Source organism: Chlorocebus sabaeus, chromosome 26, assembly GCF_047675955.1.
Source record: "Chlorocebus sabaeus isolate Y175 chromosome 26, mChlSab1.0.hap1, whole genome shotgun sequence".
NCBI lineage: Eukaryota > Metazoa > Chordata > Mammalia > Primates > Cercopithecidae > Chlorocebus > Chlorocebus sabaeus.
Genome location: NC_132929.1, coordinates 3,338,444 through 3,360,802, shown reverse-complemented (window position 1 = coordinate 3,360,802; position 22,359 = coordinate 3,338,444). Strand labels below are relative to the sequence as shown.

Sequence of the window (22,359 nt, the reverse complement as noted above, 5' to 3'; positions counted from 1 at the left end):
TGGCCAAAAGAGCAGATGAGTACATTCCTCATGTATCGCATCCCCCCCAGCTGGCTGCATTCCACTGTGCCAGCATTCTGCATTCAGTTACTGGTACTCTGTGGTGCATACTTACTGGAGAACTGTGTACAATCAAGTCAATGCAGCTTCCACATTATACTGACACACTATATATATATATAGACAACATGTACCTATTTTTCCACAGTGTGTGAGCTAATTCATGAAATAGAACTATACACTCTGAAGCAACAAAGTTGTGTAAAGTGACAAAAATAATTTTATTGTGGAAACAGTAGAGGTTATAACACAATGCCACTTCACTAATTCTTTCAAACTTGATTCAGATGATGTTACTGAAAGTTTTAAAGGCAAATGCCTCTAAAATTCTGTCACTTATATGTCATAAACAAAAAGCTTTCTCTCTTAAGATACAATTGCCTCTGTGTGTGTATGGGGGTGGGGGTGCAGGCGCGCTAAGCCCTGGCAGTCATTCAAAAAGTCGATTACCTTGTTACTAATTACATTCACTGAGGAAAATAACTTGGAGTTTTAGTATTAGCGACAAGGTAATCGAATCCTGAATTTTGGACACGGGACCATTTAAAAAACAAAAGACCTGAGTGAAGACTGTCATTGGTAGGTCACTACCCCTGGCAGCACGACTGTACCAAATGTTTGTGAGGAGAGTGAGAAGCATATATTTGAAGGAAATGTAGAATTCTCACATAACTATCACAAAATTTTGTCTTGCCTTTAAAAATGGAAAGAACCCACTGCTTCCTCTTCCTACTTCTTTCATCACATCATCCTGAGGTTCCAGACCTCACGCCAGATACTTAGTCCAGTTATTCCATAACTTAAATAGATGTTGTGGCCTAGTTTTGGAGATTAACTATCAATTAATACTTTTTCCCTAAGAATTTTAAAAAGTTCAAATCCATCTATTAACAAATGAACTTTTGGCATATGATCTGCTTCTAATTAGCAACGATTAAACCTGTGAAATGTAGTTATTATTCCTGTCCTTTACCAAAACAAAAAATTGGTTCTACGGTATCAAAATGTCTTAATGTCACATAAGAAAAAACAAATAAAAACTCATACATTTAAATCTCCCACATGGTTTTCAGCCAACAATTCTCAATTAAAAATAAAACATCTTACCTTTAAAATCAATTCTAGTGCCTTTCTTGTTCATTTTTATCTCAGAGCAGGAGTTGTTGGGGGCACCTTTCGAGTTCTCAAGGTAAGCTGAGCTTGCTCCTTTCTTGGAGGGATGAGGATCACAGAGTTTTGCATTAATCTTATAAAGCTCGAGGGCTTTAATAGCTGCTGCATTATTATCCATACGAAGAAAAGTTGGACAGGAAGCACAAAACTCATTCGTGCAGGCTTCATTTCCACAGCCCTCAGTTAACTGGTGGTAGTAGCGTTCTATTAGATGCTTTGCAGCTGCTCGCTTCCTGTACCAAACAGTCAAACAATAAGCAGAGTGATTAGTATAGCTGTCATGTACAAAGCTCAACAGATCATCAAGGCAAAAGTTAGTCAAGCACTGAAGTGATTAACCTGTGTACGAAGATGAGAAGTAAAAAATGGAGATGCACTATTTACCAACAACCCCTGACTAGTGAAATAGCTAATAAATATTTTCTAGGATATTATGATAAAGAATGTCAATGCTTACTGACTGCATTAACAGAGTATACATTCCTTTGGTTTAAAAGGGGGGAGGGGGGCTCATCTGATGGTATATGTGCTTAAGTTGTTTAGTACAACAGCTGAAAAATCACCAGGTTTACAGCTAACAGTTTTAGGATTCTATCATTTTAAAAATTAGCATTAGGAAAATCCAGTTTTCCTTTACATAATCACTATTTCACTTTTAATAGTTTGTAAACATTTGACTTACAGTTAACACAGAATATCTATCTGGAATAAAAACTATTTTTCCCAATTATCAACCACATGGGAGACTTAAAAATAAATTTGTAAGTGGAACATCCAAAGCTAGTGTTACACTGAAAGAAAGTGGCTACAGCCTGAGTGAAGTAGATCATGACTGTAATCAATCCCATAACTGTGGGAGGCTGAGGTACGCAGACTACCTGAGCCCAGGAGGTCAACACCAGCTTGGGCAACCTAGTGAGGCTACTCTCTACAAAGTGTTATTTTTTTTTAAATTAGCCAGGTGTGGTAGCATGCACTGTAGTCTCAGCTACTTGGGAGGCTGAGGTGAGAGGATCACTTGCGCCTGAAAGTCAAGGCTGCCATAAGCCGAAATTGTACCACTGCACTCCAGCCTGGGCAAGAGCTAGACTTTGTCTCAAAAAAAAAAAAAAGGAAAATAAAAAAGAAAAGGAGGCTCCAAAGTATACAATCTTAAATCTAAAACTTGTCACTAAACCTCCTCCTTAGTTCCACATTACAAGATGGAATATTTTAAGTTCCATCACACAAAATCTTATATTCCTTTTACTCTGTGAACTTAAAGTACACAGATTAATGTCCTATTTCAGCTATCACAAGAGAGCTACCAAAATTGAGGAAGGAATTATGTGATCAAGTAAGAAGTTAGATGACATTATCTCTATATTCAACACTAAAGAGTCTGTACTTCTACTAACTGATGATGAGAACACCATAATTTCAGTAGAATAAACTACTGGATCCAAAGAAACGTAAGTCATAGCTATTCCTTTTGGTCCCAAATTCACAAGTATGGAAATAAAAACTACAAAGAATCAAAATTATAAGAAAAATAATTCAGCTAATTTTCAAAACATTCACAGAATTATCTTACTAACATGTAGGACTAAATGACCAATGGCAGAGAATTTACATCTTGCTAATCATGAGAAACTCAAATAACAAGACAGCAAGTAAGTGAAGAGACAAATGAGATCCAATTTTGTCTCAAAAGAAAGACTTTGTCTAAACTATGCAGGTAGGTGACAAAAAGTGATAATTCACACAGATTCAATTCATTCTGGTGCTTATATTTTTTCACATGTTCCATGCAAATTTACCACTCACTGCATGCAAACAGAGAAAAAAGAAAACCCACAAAGCACACATAAAAATTGCATAAACATGACTTAAAGAGACATTTTGTTATCTATGAAGCTATAAACAACCCAACCTGAAAATTAAAAACTGATATCACAGATTTATCACTATGCAAAATATGAAAGTGAAAACATGTAAAAATAAAAGGGGAATGGAGAATCCAGAAACTTTAAAACATACATTGTTAGTCTTCAGTAAAGAAAGGGAGATAATGTCATGTTCTCCCAAACTACAGTGACTTCCCTGGTGAAAATGTAAACAGGTATTTCCTTTCTGGAGGAAAATAGTGAATACGTATCGAAAGTCTTAAAAACATGAATACCACATGAATGAGATCCTACTTGTGGAAAACAATTTGACAATTTTACAAAAATGCAGTTTCCATATCTGAATAAAATCAACATGTTTAATAAAAGATTACTTAAATGAACTGATAATAGGTCACACAATAAAATAAAAACTATCAAGATTGAATCTGACAAGGAACTGCCTAGTCTTCCTGATATATCACTAACTGACAAAAGTCAGTTACAAAGTAGCAGGTGTAGGATGAACCCATTGTTATTTCAAAGCATTAATAGCATTTTCTCTGGACGATGTGATTAAATTAGTTTTAAAACTTCTTTCATCTTTTGATTTATTTATTCTTTCCATAATAAGGATGCTACTTGCATATTAAAAATTAATAACTATAAGGGGAAAACAACAGCAGTTTTAAAACTTCATATACATGATTTGAATGGCCCCAAGATTTATTAAATTGCCTCTGATTTTTAAAAAAATTATAAAAGTCAAAATACTAAGATAGATATTTTTAATGTGAGCTTTTATACTAAAATAACTTCCCCAAAACCTGTCAGATACATAGTACTTCTTTACATACTACATAGTAGGAGAGTGATCAGCACAAACAGAATGAGACTGAAAAATCAGAAGACCTGCATTAAGTGTCATCCTTCTGTCCCTAAGTAGCTGTAGGATCCTAGGGAAATAACTGTCTGGGCCTCAGTTTTCCCAGCTTTATGAGTCCCTTCAGTTCTAATTTTAAGTTATTTTATGTAATAGGGAGATGAACAAGAAACCAGTATTTGTTGGATGCCTGGTAACATATTACACACACCGCGGGGCACTTTGACATAGGTTATCTCATTTGAGTATCATGACATTGAGGATTATCTTCAGTCCACAGCCAAAGAGAGAAATAGAACTGGAGTCAAATCACCAAACCCAGATCTCAAAGAAAGTACACACAACCAAGACAAGAATAGGAGTCCAGGAGTCTTTCAGCTTCAGAGTCTAAGTCATTTTGACTATACTGTTTTGCAGAAGGTGATTCATTTCCAAACAATTATTTTTTAACATGAGTAATACTGAAGAATTCTATGGAAAAAAAATCTCATAACTAATGTGCAACTGGGAAAAAAAATCTGAAGAATCATAATGTGAACCTCACATTTATGCATATACCTGGTACCACAAAGGTAGACCAAGTTTCTTGAGGAAATGGAACCACTATATTCTGCAAAGTTAATTTATCTCTAATTTTTTGAGGACCTATGTGCTATGCATTTTATAGACATTCTCACGTTAGAGGGGAATAAACCTTAACAGTTAAGAGCTCGCATTCTGAGGCCAGATGCCCAAGTTCACATGATGGCTCTACCTCTTAATTAACTATGTGACCCTGAATGAGTTACCTGACCTTTCTGTACATCAGTTTCCTCATAATTTAAGTGGTAGTATCTACGAGCATTATCATGATGAGAGCATTATTATTCTTCACATTATCAATTGTGAGAAAATTAAATGTGTTAATATATATGTAAAGTGCTCAGAACACTGCCTGGCACATACTAAGCACTATGAAAGTGTTAGCTACTACTACTATTGTTGTAATTGTTATCACCCTCACAAGTGTATGAGTTAGCACTATAAACCTTCATTCTGCTGATGCTCAGAGAAATTACATCAATAAGTCATACATCTAATAAGAGATCTGAACTCAGCTACTAAATTTGAGCTTTTAATAACTATTAAGAGGAGGATATGAAAGTAGACCCCTGTATTTGATCTGCCTTTCTGTGCCAAGTTAACAAACAGCAGCTACACTGATGAGACAGGACTAAAGGAAGCCAGGTCAGAATCTCCATGTTAATGGTGGAATCAACTATATTAAGCATTCTCCTTTTTTCCTCACTCCTATGACACCTTAATTTATCTGGCCTCATCTGTATTACTATCTAATTTAGGGTATGTAAAAGGCATACAAAATTTAGAGCACATAAAGGGGCCTCTATGTTGGAAAAGTATACACTAATAATGACTTTTTGGTATAGTTCCTGTGCAAGGTTAATCCTTGTACCATATGGTTCACCAAATCATAGCCCATGAGTCAAACCGAGTTCATCACCTGTTTTTGTATGTCTCTCAAGCTTAGAATATTGTACATTTTTAAATGGCTGGAAAAAGTTTAAAAAAGAGTATTTTGTGATGTGAAAATTATATGAAATTCAAGTTTCAGTGTCCATCAAGTGTACTGGAACATACCCAAGTTCTTTTATTTATAAATATACTATATATGATATGCTTTGGCTCTGTGTCCTCACCCAAATCTCATCTTGAATTGTACTCCCTTAATTCTCATGTGTTGTGGGAGTGACCGGGTGGGAGATAACTTGAATCATGGGGGCAGTTTCCCACATGCTGTTCTTGTGGCAGTAAGTCTCACGAGATCTGATGGCTTTATCAGGGGTTTCCGCTTTTGCATCCTTCTTATTTTCTCTTGTCAGTGCCATGCAAGAAGTGCCCTTCACCTTCGCCATGATTCTGAAGCCTTCCCAGCCATGTGGAACTCTAAGTCCAATTAAACCTCTTTTTTTTCCCCAGTCTCAGGTTTGTCTTTATCAGCAGCGTGAAAATGGACTAATACAATATACTATATAGTTTATGGCTGTTTTTCATACTACAATGGCAGAGTTGAGTACTCTAGGCCTGCAAAACCTAAAACAAATACCACCTGCCTTTTAAAGAAAATGTTTGCCAACCCTTAATTTAGAATGTTATTTATCTCTGCCCTCCAGTGACCCTGCCATCTAATCATTTGGTCTCTTAACTCTGTCTTTCCCCTCAGCAAATAAGTAAAATAAAAGGTGTACCTTTCCCCAAGTATTATTAAAGAAAAGAGGAGAAGAGGGAAAAAGGGAAAAAGAAAGTAAGGAAAAGGAGAGGATGCAAAAGAAAAAGAAAGAAAGAAAGGAATTTCCCTGATGAGGTCCCTTTAGCAACACCTTATCAGCTGCTCATAATCAAAATTCCTGGAAGAGGAACTATAGCTTTACTTGCCATAATTTCTTCACATTACACTGACTTTTCTTTTCACTCAAAAAAGTATGTTATAATGTGTTGATTTTTAAAATAAAACAAACTTCTCTTAGTCAGCAATGAAGGTCAAGCGAGACCCTCTAGTAAAAGTCTTGTAAAGTTAGACACATGAAAATACTTATCCATTTCAAACAGACAATACTTTCCAATTTTTATTTCTATGACTGAATTAGTGGGACAGTGCTACAAACAGAAGTCCTATGGAACAAGTCATATCTGGAAGGTCAGTTTACCCTAGACAACTTGACAGCAATCAGTTTAAAAATGGTTTCACCTAGAGGGCTGTGTACTGATGTTAGCAATTAACTTTGAAAGGCATAAAAATTAAGATGGACTGATGATACAAGGATGGTTATAAGATAAAGCAATGTAAATATTAATGGCAGAATCTAAGTGACAGGCATATGTGTGTCAGCTATAAAATCTGTGTTCAACATTTTTTAGTTCCCACATATCAGTGAGAACATGTGATATTTGTCTGTGTCTGGCTTAGTTCACTAAAAAAATGAATTTACAGGACAATTGGAATATAAGCAATGAATACAAGCACTAAGAAGATGAGGCCATAGACACAGCTGCCAGAAAGTGAAGATGTGACAGTGAACACTGAACAAATAAGATTAGAATTACAATTAGAATCAGAAATGACAAAAGAGAAATATGAACTGTGAGATGCAATATAAAAACTGATGGTGAGTAAAGCAAAGAATAAAAAATAAAAAGGGAAAGATTAAAAGGAAAACGTGACTGTAAGTAGAGTGACCTTTATATTTACAGAAGGTACAGCAGAATGAACATGTGAGAAGTCTAAAAAACAGATATAAAATAGAAACAACTCAAGGCTTATATAATTAGTCTATAAAGCTAAGAAACACTGCTTAGTAATTTCTCGTAAGTGGAGCTTCTTTATTCTTTCTGGGATGTTGCGAAACTCCATTCCATCTCAAAGTTATTTTTAATGTAAAAATTTGTAAGAGTGAGCAATGGTATCCTAAATAGTTCTAGGCCTTGTAGAAATAGATTGTAAGAGACATCTGTGACACAGCTATATTCAGTACGATGTAGGGTCTGTTACAATGGGATGAAATGAATTTAGATTATTTCAAGACTAAACCTACAATTGTGAACTCTTTAGTACCATGAACCAAACAAAAACCTATTAAATAGAGAACAAGACCATTTTCATGAAAAAATAAACACAAACAAATCAGTATTTTCAAGTGTTTGAAATATAGATTAACCTTTAAGAGCTGTTTTATTCATTTTTATAGTCTCAATGTCCAGAATGCTTGATATATGATTTAAAAAAAGTAAAATTATACAACTAAATATTTATATAATTCATCTGTAAAATGAAAATCTGTTTTAACTTGTCATATTTCACAGTTAGGAATAAAAACCTCAAATCAACAAATTAACTTTACATCTTATAGAACTAGGAAATGAAGAACAAATTAGACTCAAACTTACCAAAAAAAAAAAAAAAAAAAAAAAAGGAAATAACAAATTACAGTTAAAATAAACAAAATAGAGAAAAATAGAAAATTTTTGCAATAGAAAAAAAATCAACAAAATTAGGAGTAGCTGTTTCATTGAAAAGATCAACAAAATTGGCAAATTCTTAGAGTAAGAAATGAAGAGAATAGACACAAATAGCAAAAATTGGAAATTAGAAAGGAGATACAACTGCTGCCACAGAAATAAATAGGACCATAAAAGACTAATATGAACAACTATGCCCCAACAAATTTGATAACCTCTGAGAATGGATAGACACATCAAACCCACCAAGACTGAGTCACAAATACATACAACTTCTGAATGGACCTATAACTATCAGAGAATGAATCAGTAACTGTCCAACAATACCAGGGCTTCACTGAAAACTCTACCAATTGAAAAAACTAAAGAGGACAGAACACTTTCAAAATCATTATGATTTTGATAATCATAGTAATGCTAAGTAAGCATTACTTAGATATCAAAATCAGACAAATTTACAAGAAAAAAGAATCCCTAATAAATACTGATGCAAAAAAAATCAACAAAATACCAAGAAACAGAATTCAACAATGCATTAAAAAGAACATCCTTTTGTGATTTTAAAAAAGGCCAGCTATGGTGGCTGATGCCTGTAATCCCAGCACTTTAGGAGGGCAAGGTGGGCAGATCACCTGAGGTCAGGAGTGTGAGACCAGCCTGGCCACACAGTGAAACCCCATCCCTACTAAAAATACAAAAGCTAGCTATGCGTGGTGGTGGGCACCTGTAATCTCAGCTACTCGGGAGACTGAGGCAGGAGAATCACTTCAACCCGGGAGGCAGAGCTGGCAGTGGGCTGAGATCGCATCATTGCACTCCAGCCTGGGTGACAAGAGCAAGATTCTGTCTCAAAAACAAAAACAAAAACACTCAATTTGCTAGACAGATATGGAAATTACTTCAAAATAATGAAGGCCATATATAGAAAGACCACAGCTAATGTTATTCAATGATGAAAAACCGAAAGTTTTCCCTCTAAGATCACAAACGGAACAAGAATGCACACATTCACCACTTCTATTCAACATACTATCAGAAGTCCTGCCAGAGTCAGCAATTGGGTAAGAAAAAGAAATAAAAGGTATTAAATGAGAAAAGTAAGAAGTAAAATTACTTCTGTTACCAAATGACATGATCTTATACATTGAAAACTCTAGCCCATCAAAAAGAAAAAAAACTGTTAGAATAAAGGATACAGGATATAAAAATAAAGTTACAGTATATAATAATAAAGTTACAGGATATAAAAACCAACATTAAGAGTTGCATTTCTAAATACTAAAAATGAAGAATCCAAAAAGGAAATTAATTTTTAAAATCCATTTAAAATGAAATCAAAGAGTAAAATACTTAGGGAATATTTTCAACAAGGAAATGAAAGACACGTACATTGAAAATTACACAACATAGGCCGGGTGCAGTGGCTTACGCCTGTAACCCAGCAGTTTGGGAGGCCAAGGTGGGGGGATCACAAGGTCAAGAGATTGAGACCATCCTGGCCAACATGGTGAAATCCTGTCTCTACTAAAAATACAAAATAAATTAGCCGGGCGTGGTGGCACACGCCTACAATCCCAGCAACTCGGGAGGCTGAGGCAGGAGTATCACTTGAATCCGGGAGGCAGAGGTTGCAGTGAGCCGAGATCGCGCCACTCCACTCCAGCCTGGTGACAGAGTGAGACTCTGTCCCTTCCCCCCCCCCCAAAAAAAAATTATACAACAATGCTGAAAGAAATTGAAGATAATATAAATAAAAGGAAAGACATCCAAGTTTATGAATTGGAAGATTTAGTATTGTTAAGATGGCAATACTACTGAAAGCAATCTGCAGATTCAAAGCAATCCCTATCAAAATCCCAATGGCATTTTCTACAGAAATAGAAAAAAAAAAATCTTAAAATTATTACGGAATCCTGAAGGACCCTGAATAGCCGTAACAATCTGGACAAAAAACAAAGCTAGAGGCCTCCCATTCCCTGATTTCTAAAGATATTGCAAAGCTATAGTAATCAAAACACTATGGTGCTGGCATAAAGACAGATATACAGACCAACTGAGCAGAAGAGAGAACACAGAAATAGGGAAAAGAGGTTCTTCAACAAACTGTGTTGGGAAATCTGGAATCTAACATGCAGAAGAATGAAGTTGGAGCCTTATCTTACACCATATACAAAAATAAGCTCAAGATGGATTACAGACCTAAACTTAAAACATTAAACTATAAAACTACTACAAGAAAACATAGAGAAAAAGCTTCATGACATTGGACTTGGCAATGATTTCTTGAATAGATCACCAAAAGCACAAGCAACCAAAGCAAAAATAGACAAACCGGGGATACATAAACTCAAAAATTTCTGCAAAGCAAACAGTAAACAGAGTAAAATGGCAACCTACAAAACAGGAGAAAATATTTCCATACCATGTATCTGTTATTTGGTTAATATTCAGAATATACAAATAACTCCTACAATTCAACAACAACAAATCTAGTTAAAAAGTGGACAAAAGACTTGAATAGTCATTTTTCCAAAGCATGTATACAAATGGCCAACAAGCCCATGAAAAGATGCTCAACATCACTGATCAGTAGGGAAATGCGAATCTAAACTGTAATGACATACCATCTGAAACCATTAGGATGACCACCATCAAAAAAACAGAAAATAAGTAGGCCGGGCGCGGTGGCTCACGCCTGTAATCCCAGCACTTTGGGAGGCCGAGGCGGGCGGATCACAAGGTCAGGAGATCGAGACCATGGTGAAACCCCGTCTCTACTAAAAAATAGAAAAAAATTAGCTGGGCGCAGTGGCGGGCGCCTGTAGTCCCAGCTACTCGGGAGGCTGAGGTAGGAGAATGGCGTGAACCCGGGAGGCGGAGCTTGCAGTGAGCCGAGATTGCGCCACTGCACTCCAGCCTGGGCGACAGAGCGAGACTCCGTCTCAAAAAAAAAAAAAAAAAAAAAAAAAAAAACAGAAAATAAGTGTTGGTGAAGATATGGAGAAACTGGAACCCTTATGCACCATTGGTGAAAATGTAAAATGGTGCCAGGCACTATGAAAACAACATGAAGGTCCCTCAAAAAATTTAAAATAGAACTATCTCCAGTTCCACATATAAAGAGCTTGGAAGTCACCACTCCATTCTAACAAGTAAAAAATGACAAACTGAAAAACAATCAAATCTGAGATAGGATAAGTGAGGTCACAGGGCAAATGACTGCCTTGTGAGAGTGAAGGACAGGTGAACACATAGCATCACCATTTATCTGAGATGAAAAACACAAGCAGAAACCTCCACAAGGTAGGAAATCCTGAAGTGTAATGGACAAATTGATGAAGGCTCAGTGTGGACAACTCCGAAAGCTAAAAACTCCAGTTACCCAATTATAGGGGGACCCCTACAATTATTCTAAGTTTTACATCCAGGCAATTGACCAGCTTCTCACAGTAAGTATAGGAGAAAAATTCTCAACCCTCAGCAGGGGAGGCAAAGAGAAACGATTTTCAAGTACACCAGAGTATTCTGGTCTTAACAAGGTTTGTCCTCAGGAGAAACTAACCAGAGCCTGACCTGCTGATGTTGTAGCAAAGCCAAAATGATGTGGCGGAAGAGAAATAACCCAACTCCACGCCATTATAGCTATCTTGTTCTATCTAAGGGAATGGGGGGGTGGTGTGGGACTGAGAAACACTTGTGAAGTTCACAGTCCAGAGACATAAGCTCACTAAAAGATTGACCTAATCATAAGACTACAGAACTCTTCTCCTCTTCCTACACCTTACAACCACATTACTAAAGGTTCATTTACAACAGTTCCTTTTACCTACTACATCGTGTCCAAGCTATCAAGAAAAAAATTACAGGGCATAATAAAAGGTAAAAAACAAGCATCAGGACCAAATTCAGCAGGGATTTGGAATTATCAAACTGGGAATCTAAAACAACCATGATTAATATGCTAAGGGCCCTAACGAATTGACTAAACAACATGTTAAAAAAGAAAAAGGAGAGATGAAAATCCTAAGAATGAACCAAAAGGAAATGCTAGAGATAATACAAAAACAAAAACAAAAAACAGAACACTGTAAGAGAAATGAAGAATGCCTTTGATGGGCTTATTAGTAGGCTGGGCATGGATGAAGAATCTCTGAGCTTGAAAATATATGCCAAAAAACTACATCTGGGCATAAAACGTTGTTAACTACAGAAATTCAAGGATAAGAAAAAAATCTGAAGTAAGCCAGAGGGGAAAAAATCACTTTATCCATAGAGGAAAAAAAGAAAAAAAAGAAAAAAATACATGTGACTTCCTACAAGAAAAAGAGTGGGGTGAAATATTTATAGTGTTGAGAGAAAAAATTCATAAACCTAGCACTCTACCTTGTAAGATTATTACTCAAAAGTTAAACTGAAATCTACATATACAGAGCATCAAAAGAAGGAAACACTGAAAGTAAAATAAAACCTTTTATTTTTCTTATATTTAATTATCTAACAAATAAGAATTTGTTCAAAATAATGTCAACAATTGTGCTTACGCATACAGACGCTCCTAAACTTACTTATTGGGTTGTGTCCCGCTAATGCCATTATAAAGTGAAAATATCATGAAAACACAACTTATCCAAATTTGTGGGATACAGATACAGTGAAAGCAGTACTTAGAAAGAAACATACAACACTGATGCATTTATTAGAAAAGAATGATCTAAGCCAGGCGTGGTGGCTCACGCCTGTAATCCCATCACTCTGGGGGGTTGAGGTGGGTGGATCACGAGGTCTGGAGTTCAAGACCATCCTGGCTAACACACTGAAACCCCGTCTCTACTAAAAATACAAAAAAAAAAAATCAGCCGGGCGCGGTGGTGGGTGCCTGTAGTCCCATCTACTCGGGAGGCTGAGGCAGGAGAATGGTGTGAACCCGGGAGGCAGAGCTTGCAGTGAGCCGAGATTGTGCCACTGCACTTCAGCCTGGGCGACAAAGCGAGACTCCATCTCAAAAACAAACAAACAAACAAAAAAAAAAAAAAGAAAGAAAGAAAAGAATGATCTAAAAATCAATTATCTGAGCTACCACCTTATGAAACTAGAAGAAGCAAATTAAATCCAAACAGAAGTAATAAAAATTAGAGCAGAAATCAATGAAATTTAAAACAAGAGAAAAATCAAAGAAATCAAAAACTGGTTCTCTGAAAAGATCAACAAAATCAATAAGCCTCTAGTCAGGCTAACTAAGAAAAAGAGACAAAGGACAAAATAACTAATATCAGAATGAAAAGAGTACACATCATTACAGATCTCATGGGCATTAAAAGGATAATCAAGGGATATTATGAACAACTTTATGGCCACAAATTTGGTAACCTAGACGAAATGAATCAATTCCTTAAAAGGCACAATCTATTAGAACTCTAAGAAGAAATAATCTTGATTAAAAAGCATATATTATAGAAATTAAATATGTAATTAATAATGTTCTAAAAGAGAAGGCATCAGACCCAGATGGATTCTCTGATGAATTCTACTAAACATTTAAGGAAGAAACCACACCAATTCTTTACAATCTCTTTCAGAAGACAGAAGCAAAGGGGATGCTCCTATCTCACTGTATGAAGTCGGTCAGCATTACTCTAATACCCAAACCAGACAGACATTATCAGAAAACTACAGACCAATATTTGTCATGAACAAAGATGCAAAAATCGTAAACAAAGTATTAGCAAACTAAAAACAACAAATTTCTCCACCAGCACAAAGTAGGATTTATCCCAGGTATGCAAGACTGATTCAATATTGGAAAATCAATTAATGCAATTCACCATATCAACAGACTAAAGAAAAAAAAAAAATCACATGACCATACCAATAGATGGAGAGAAGTATATGACAAAATTTAACACCCACTCATGATAGAAACTAGTAAACTAGGAATAGAGGGAACACCTTCAACTTGATAAAGAACGTTTACAAAAAACATACAGCTAACATCATCTTTAATGATGAGAAACTAGAAACTTTCTCACTAAGATCAGGAACAAGACAGGAATATCCCCACCTCACCACTTCATACTGGAAGTCCTAGCTAATACAGTAAGATAAGAAAAGAAAATAAAGGGTATACTAACTGGGAACAACAACAAAAAAATGCCTTCGTTTGTAGATGAAATGACTGTATGTGTAGAACAGATACAGGAATTTGAAAAAAAGAAAAACAACAAAAACCTCCTGGAACTAATAAGTGATTATAGCAAAGCTGCAGGATGCAAGGCTCATATAAAAAAGTTAATAGCTTTCCGGTAAACCAGCAACAAATAAGTTGAATTTGAAATTAAAAACACAATACCATTTTACATTAGTGTGTCCCAAAATGAAATACTTAAGTATAGATCTAACAATACGAGGAAAAATTTTTTAGAACTCTGATGAAAGAAATCAAAGAACTAAATAAGGAAGAGCTATTCCATGACCCAGAAGAGCCAACTCAATATTGACAGAAAAAGTCAGATGGACACTACTGACTTCAAGATTTACTGTAAAGCTCCAGTTGTTAAGATGGTGTGATACTGACAAAACAGATCAATGAAATAGAGAGCCCAGAAATGGACCCACATAGTCAAAGGAGCAATGGCAGTATTTGACAAAGAGGCAAAGGCAATACAACGAAGAAAATAGTCTTTTTCAATGAACAGTGGTAATAACTGAACATCTACAAGCAAAAAAAAAAAAAAAAAAAAAAACAGTCTAGACATAGGTCTTACACCCTTCACAAAAATAAACTCAAAAATAAGCCAGAGAATTAAAGGTAAAACTCAAAACTATAAAACTCCTAGAGGATAACATAGGAGAAAATCTAGATCTTGGGTTTGGTGATGACTTTTTAGATATGGCAACAAAGGTACCAACCATGAAAAAAAGAACTGATAAGCTAGACTTCATTAAAATTGTCTACTTGTTTCTTAAAAATTGTTGTGTCTTTTGCAAAAGACAATGTCAAGAGTACGAAAAGACAAGCCACAGACAGGGAGAAAATATCTGCAAAAGACACATCTGATAAAGAACTATTAACTAAAATATGTAAGGAAGTTGGGCGTGGTGGCTTACATCGCAACACTTTGGGAGGCCAAGGTGGGTGGATCACCCGAGGTCAGGAGGTCGAGAACAGCCTGGCTAACATAGTGAAAACCCGTCTCTACTAAAAATACAAAAATTAGCCAGGTGTGGTGGTGCACGCCTAAAATCCCAGCTATTTGGGAGGCTGAGGCAGGAGAATCACTTGAACCCAGGTGGCAGAGGTTGCAGTGAGCCGAGACTGCGCCACTACACTGCAGCCTGGGTGACACAGCAAGGGTCCGTCTCAATAGACAGACAGACAGACAGATATAGTGTAAGGAACTATTAAAATTCCACAAGAAAACAACCAACCCAATTAGAAAATGGGACAACCACCTTAACAGACACCTCACCAAAGATATGCAGATGTCAATTCAGCGTATGAAAAGATGCCTCACACATCATACGACGTCAGAGAAACATAAATCAAAATTATAAGACACACAACTATCAGAATGGCCAAAATTCAGAACAGTGATAACACCAAGTACTGGTGAAGATGTAGAGCAACAGAAACACTCGCTCATTGCTGGTGAAAAATGTAAAAGGATAGAGTCATATTAGAAGACAGTTTGGACATTTCCTACAAAACTAAACATTTTTGCCATAAGATCCAGCAAATGCACTCCCTGGTATTTACACAAAGTCACTGAAAACCTAAGTCCATACAAAAACCTGCACACCGATATTTACAGCAGTTTTATTCATAATGAGCAAAATGTGGAAGCAACCACAACAATGTCCTTCATTAGGTGAATATTCATTCACAAACTGTGATATGTCCAGAAAATGGAAAAAGAGAGGTACTAACAACCTATGAAGCCATGGAAGAAACTTTAATCCATATCAGTAAGTAAAAATAGTCATGATGAAAAGGCTACAAGTATATAATATGCTGGAAATGATTACAAGTATATAATATGCTGGAAAAGGTAAAGCTACAGACACAGTAAAAGGATTGGTGACTGCCAAGGAGTGGGAGGGAACAAAAGATAAACAGGCAGAACACAGAGGATTTTGGGGCAGTGAAAACATTCTGTATGATACTATAATGGTGGATACACGTCACTATACTTTGTTCAATGCCACAGAACGTACAGCACTAAGAACGATCCCTAATATAAACTACGGACTTTGGGTAATTATGATATATCAATATAGGCTCATCGGAAAGACATGTACCACTCTGATGGGAGATGGACATTGACTATGAGAGAATCTATACATGTGTGGAAGGAGGTACAGGGGAAATCTCTGTACCTTCCTCTCAATTCTGTGAACCTAGAATTCCTGTAAAAAAAAAAAAAATTTTTTTTTTTTAAATAGAATACATATGATCCAGTAATCCAACACCTGGGTATACTTCCAAATGTGTTAAAAACAGGTTCTCAAAAAAATATTTGTACACCCATGTTTATTTCAACATTACAATATTCAAAAGTGGAAGCAACCTAAACATCCATCAACAAATGGTTAAAGAAAATGTGGTATACATATATAACAAAATGTTATTCAGCCAAAAAAAAAAAAAAAAAAAAGAAAGAAATCCTGTAATATGCTACAACACAAATGAACCTTGAGGACAGTATGCTATGTGAAATAGTACAGTCAACAAAAGACAAATACTTAATGATTCCACTTATATGAAGTAACTAAAATAGTCAAATTTTAGAGGCAAAAAGTAGAATGGTATTTGCCAAGGAATAGGAAGAAGGGGGAAAAGAAGAGTTGTTCAATGAATGTAGTTTCTGTTTTACACGATGAAAAAGTTCTAGAGATCTGCTGCACAGCAATGTGCACACAGCTAACCACAACTGTACTACACACTTCAAATCATTAATATCGTCCAGTTTGTTTTTGACAATTTTTAAAAATCCACCCCATTTTTTTCTTTACCTCTTAAATAAACTGATAAAAACCTGTTTTATCCTAATCAATTATTTCATGACTACTGCTCCCCAGAGAAAAAATGACATGTGAAATAATACTACTTATCCATCTCCTGGGTCTGAGCAGTACACGTCAGGAACAAGAGGGAACTGTAGCTGGAAGACAGTAGAGGAGCCGTAGGACAAGTCTCAAAGAGAAGGAAGAAAAGGCGCAAAGAAAGAAAACAAGTTTAAGAGAGTAGGAAAGCATTCAAAGACTGCAACCTGAGATATGGGGTTTTCACTAAAGGTTGTGGGGCAAAACAGTTTGAGTTGGCATGCCTGTAGACATGGGAAGCAGCAGTGGTGCAGAGGTGAACATTACTGTACATAAAACAGATGGGAATTTGAGTTGTTAGGGAGTGAGGGGTTAATCAGATAAATAAAGATGGCAGCAGATTTGGGCAAGAGTGAAGAAGAGTAAGTTCAGGTATCAGTCTTCAAAAACCGAGAAGAAACTGAGAGCTCACTAAAGGTAGATAGAGGATGACACAACCAGAAGGCATAAGCTTCAAAGGAGCAGGGATTTTTATGCTGAGAGAGTAACAGGAATAGTTCAAAGCAGCAGTGGAGAACACGAATAACATTCTGTGTGGGAGAAGAACACGTCCAGAGCTTACTGTACCTATAACCTAGCTTCTGTAACTGGAAATGAAGAATCTGCTCTAGACAGGTCATCACTTTTCACTACTTATTTTACTTGGCCTTCCTAAGAAATATAGACCTTTTGGAAATTACTGACTTTTGGGTCTAGGACACTATTTCTTGGTTTCCTCCCTTCTCTCTGGCTGTTTTTCAGAGACTTCGCTTCCAATTCTAGAGACATTTGTATTCTCCAGGGATCAGCTATTAGATACTTTCTCTTTTAAATTTCCCTTTGGACAGTTTCATCTTCTTTCAAGGATTGAGCAATAACTAAATGACTTCCAAATGTCTACTTCAGTATAAATTCTGCTTGTCAGGCTACATAAAATGGGCTCTTCCAGGAATTATAATGTTTAAAGAAAGAGAAAGCCACGTGATTTCAATATGACAGAGATGACTACAGAGGAATAGCAATAAAAAGAGAGGCAACTTAGCAGAGGTGAATCACAAAAGATGACTAGGAGCTGATGACACTAAGGGTGGGAAGAATGTTTCAGATAGAGGAAAATGAGTAAAAGCACAGGGACATGAGAACATGGTATTATAAGACAATTCCAAGCACTTCAAGAGCCTAAAGTTCAAGAAAAGTTTCAAAAATATGAAAATAGAGAGGCAGGGAGAAGCCAGATCATGGAAGACCTCACTAGCCATGAGTAGTAATTCTTTTTTTTAGCCAAAAGAGGAGTAATCTAATAAAAGCTAAAGACCTTCTCCTCATAAAAACACATGCACACTTCAGGAGTGCACATGCAGTCTTCCAGAAGATTCGTAACCCACTATATTCATAAACCATTAGAGAAGAACTAAAACACAAGGAGTCACTGAAGGGTTTTAAGCAGCTAAGTGGCTGATGAAATTTGCCTTTCCAATAACTGAAACCAAAGTGGGCAAAACTGGAGGCAAGCAATCCAGTTAGGTAATGACTACTGTAATAGTCCAGACAAAGAATGTAGTAGTAGCAAGAAAAAAAAAGATGAAATTGACCCAGGAAGTATTTAAAATAAGTAATTTGTAAGAGGTAAATAAGCTGGAAGAGCTAGAGATAACAGGTAAGGTTTCCGGTATGGGCAACAAGATATGCTACAAGCTGAGATGTTAATAAAAACGAGCGTTCCTCAGCATGTAGTAATTTATTTACATTATGTCACTGAATATTCAATTATGTTAAGAGGCAGACAGTAGTTAAAAACAAAGAACTGGTGAATCAAAAAGTTCTGCTAATTTGGGGAAATAGCATCCCTTTTATTTTCATTAATCTCTTTTGGCTTTGATCCTCATTTGTAGCTGACAAGAAGTTCTATGTATTAAAGGTAAACTATTCTCATTAATGTATCCAAAAATCTCTTGGGAATAATTAAGACATAAAATAATTCAAAATTCACATGATTACAAAAATCTTTCCTTAGATAATCTCATAATATAGCCATGTTTTGCTCATTCTACTTTGAGAAGATTCAGCCAGAAGCAGTTCATCCATTCAAGTATGTTTCCTTACATTTGAAACAGAAGATATAGGTTTATATGATGCTTCATGTGGCAGAAAAGCAGGGCAGACTGTGACTCGTGTCACTCCCACACCCGATGCCTTTCATGGGCTCCTGCGTCTGTCAGAAGAAAGCAAAGGGCCTTAATACGGTCCTGGCTTTCTACATCCAAATGCATTTTCCACACCTCCCATCAGCTAACTCTACATTACGGCAATACAGAACTTCTTACTACTCAGTGGACTTGCTCTGCTGTCTTCTCTGATTACAGGTGTCATTCTTCCTGCCCAGAACACATGATTCTTAGTTATTTCCAATCATCCTCAAGGTTTCAGCTTATATATCACTTTTAAGATGATTAGGTATTCTTCCTCTGTAGTCTCATAGCAACCAGTACCTATTCTCACTATTATATGTTGTTATAACTGCCTATCAATTAAATGGGAGGCTGAGGCATATGACCCAATAACTTATTTACTGTTGTATCCTCAGAACCTAGCAAATTACAGAGCCTCAATAGAGATATTTCAATTTCTCTTCTGAGACTGTCTAGATAACAGTGTCAATTAAACCGACCTTACTCTAATTATTTGACCTTGAAGGGAAATACATGTCAGAATACCTCCTGGTTTCTTCAGCATATCAGAAGCATACAAAAGGACCTTCTCAATCTGGAGACCAAGAATATCGTATCAGAAGCTATAGAAGAGGATTCTGAAAATACGAGAACCACTTATTTGATTAAAGAGATTTACTTTGGAAAATATTTCAAGAAGTTACTTGTCCCATAAATGCTCATAGATGTGTAAGTACACCGAAGTTAGAAGTCACATAGGGAAAAAGCATCCAAGCTCTATTTCCATCATCTACTCTGATTAAAAGGCTCAACTCTCCTATCAAATTTGACAGAATCATGTGGATTACGCAGCACAGTGACTTGCTACATGTTAAATGCTCAAAAAGACGATAGGTGTTATTAGCCACACCCTATGGGCTGGGCACATACTTATTAGTTTATACACACACATAAACTGATTCTAAAACATTCTTCCTGCATTTCTGCAAGAGAATTAAAAAGTCAGAAACAAACATTTTGCATAAATTTACTAGCTTCATTCTTTCATGTAGGAAATAGTTACTGACTACCTTCTGTATGCCAGGCACTGTCATTAGGCTTCTATTCTAGTGGTGAAGCAAAACAACAAAGAAATCAATATGCAAGAAGTCAAATGACATTAAATCCCACGAAGAAAAATGCAGCAAGGTAAGGGGAATGCAGAAGATTGAACCTGATCACTCTTTGATGCAGCTGGTCAGGAAAAGCATCATTTGACCAGAGAGCTCTTTCTGAATCAAGTGAGCAAGGAAGCCACATGGATTACCACAGAGAACGGTCGCAGGGTCACTGACAATAGTTATGAGACTTAAGATGACAAGGATACAGTCACTGTAGACAGAGATGAGCAAGTGAGGTAGAGAGATCACAGAAGTGAAAGGACGCCAGTTCATACAGGGCCATGTAAATCTCCAGATTTCACTTTTAAGATGGGAAGCCTCTGAAAAGTTCTGAGCATAATAAATAACATGGTTTAACTCAGATTTTTAAAATATCATTCTGGCTGCTACTAGAGAATACACTGTAAAGTGTAAGACTCCTGGGAAACAATTTATTTCTTTTGCCAAAAAATGATGCCTTTAAACAGGGTAAACAGAAGTATAATGGTTAAAAAAAAAACCATGAGGCATGGGTATTTTGAAGGTGTAGCCAACAAGATTCACCAATAATATGAGTATGCGACATAGAGAAATGAAAAGATGTTTCCCAGGCTTTCGGTTGCACAGGAGGGAAAAGAGTTGTTACTGACGGAGACGGCAAAAGATTATGAGAGACGCAGGTTTGGGAGGATGAAAATCAGGAGCTCCACTTAGGACATGTTAAGTTTGAGAATGAGACTTAACTGTTGGATAAATGAGTCCACAGTTCAGAGGGCAAGAGTTGGTGATGGAAATAGGAGAGTCGTCAAAGCGTAGATTAAAAGCTCTAACCTAGAGAGAAAGAATAAAAACGTCCCCAGGACTGGGTCCTGGGGCATTTCTGACATTTACAGTAAACTGAACATTTATTAAAACTAACTTGCTTTACTCAACCATAAATCACTTGCTGTATTTACCCCTGTTCCATTTATAGTTATACACCTGAAAACATAGCCTTAGTGTTAGAGGTAAAGAGTAAATACCAAACATAAAAAATCCAATCTGGTAGGGTGCGGTGGCTCACGCCTGTAATCCCAGTGCCCTGGAAGGCTGAGGCAGGCAGATCACGAGGTCAGGAGTTTGAGACTAGCCTGGCCAATACGGTCAAACTCCAGAAAAAAAACATCTGAAGATACTGAGAAACTGATATGAAATCATAAAGAAAATTAAGGGGTCTAAATTAATACATACAAAGAGATCCCACAACATGGTTTTTATAAATTTAAACAAAATCCATGGCCAGGCACGGTGGCTCACGTCTATAATCCCAGCACTTTGTGAGGCCAAGGCAGGAGGATTACTTTGGGGCCAAGACTTCAAGACCAGCCTGGGCAACATAGTGAGACCTTGTCTCTACAGGAAAAAAAAAAAAAAAAAAAAAAATTAATGTTTTAGCCTGGCATGGTGGCATGTGCCTGTAGTCCCAGCTACTCAGGAGGCTGAGGCACGAGGATCACTTGAGCCTAGGAATTCAAAGTTGTAGTGAGCTCTGATCACACCACTGCACTCCAGCTCTGTCACTTATGACAAAGCAAGACACTGTCTCAAACAACAAGCAAACAAAACAACTAAAGTAAATCCAGGTAAAATAAACATACAAATAAATGAAAAGATCTGGGTTATTGCATTAGTTCTGTTTGTAGGCTTAACTACAAAATGGTGTCCAGTTGTTAAAAATGTTTGCTTAGAAGTATTGATGTTTTTTTATTATGCTCTTCTACATTCTAGGAAATTGGCAACACTAAGAATTCCTAAAAACAAACAGGAGTGTTAAGTGTATAAAAATTATTATTTAAGATGCATTCAAGGCATTCCCTAAATTAAAATATCAAATGCATGTCAAAGTACACACAAAAAAATCATGCTTCAACAAATGTGGGATGTTGCCATTAATGGACAGTTAGTTCTTAGGTAAAACCAAGAATCCTTCATTACCTATT

The 22,359-nt window shown here is 36.4% G+C and overlaps 2 protein-coding genes across 24 annotated transcripts in view; one reads left to right on the top strand and one right to left on the bottom strand.

Moving 5' to 3' along the window:
- The window catches only part of UBE3A (ubiquitin protein ligase E3A), a 99,798-nt gene that overhangs the window by 35,611 nt on the left and 41,828 nt on the right, over positions 1-22,359 (bottom strand). For all 11 annotated transcript variants that reach the window (XM_008017363.3, XM_037985294.2, XM_037985296.2 and 8 more), the window contains one exon: positions 1,168-1,466. In XM_008017363.3, coding sequence (XP_008015554.1) covers positions 1,168-1,466 — 299 coding nt within the window. The remainder of the gene's footprint in view (positions 1-1,167; positions 1,467-22,359) is intronic.
- The window catches only part of LOC103246023 (uncharacterized), a 186,685-nt gene that overhangs the window by 141,211 nt on the left and 23,115 nt on the right, over positions 1-22,359 (top strand). The gene's annotated exons all lie outside the window — the stretch shown is intronic.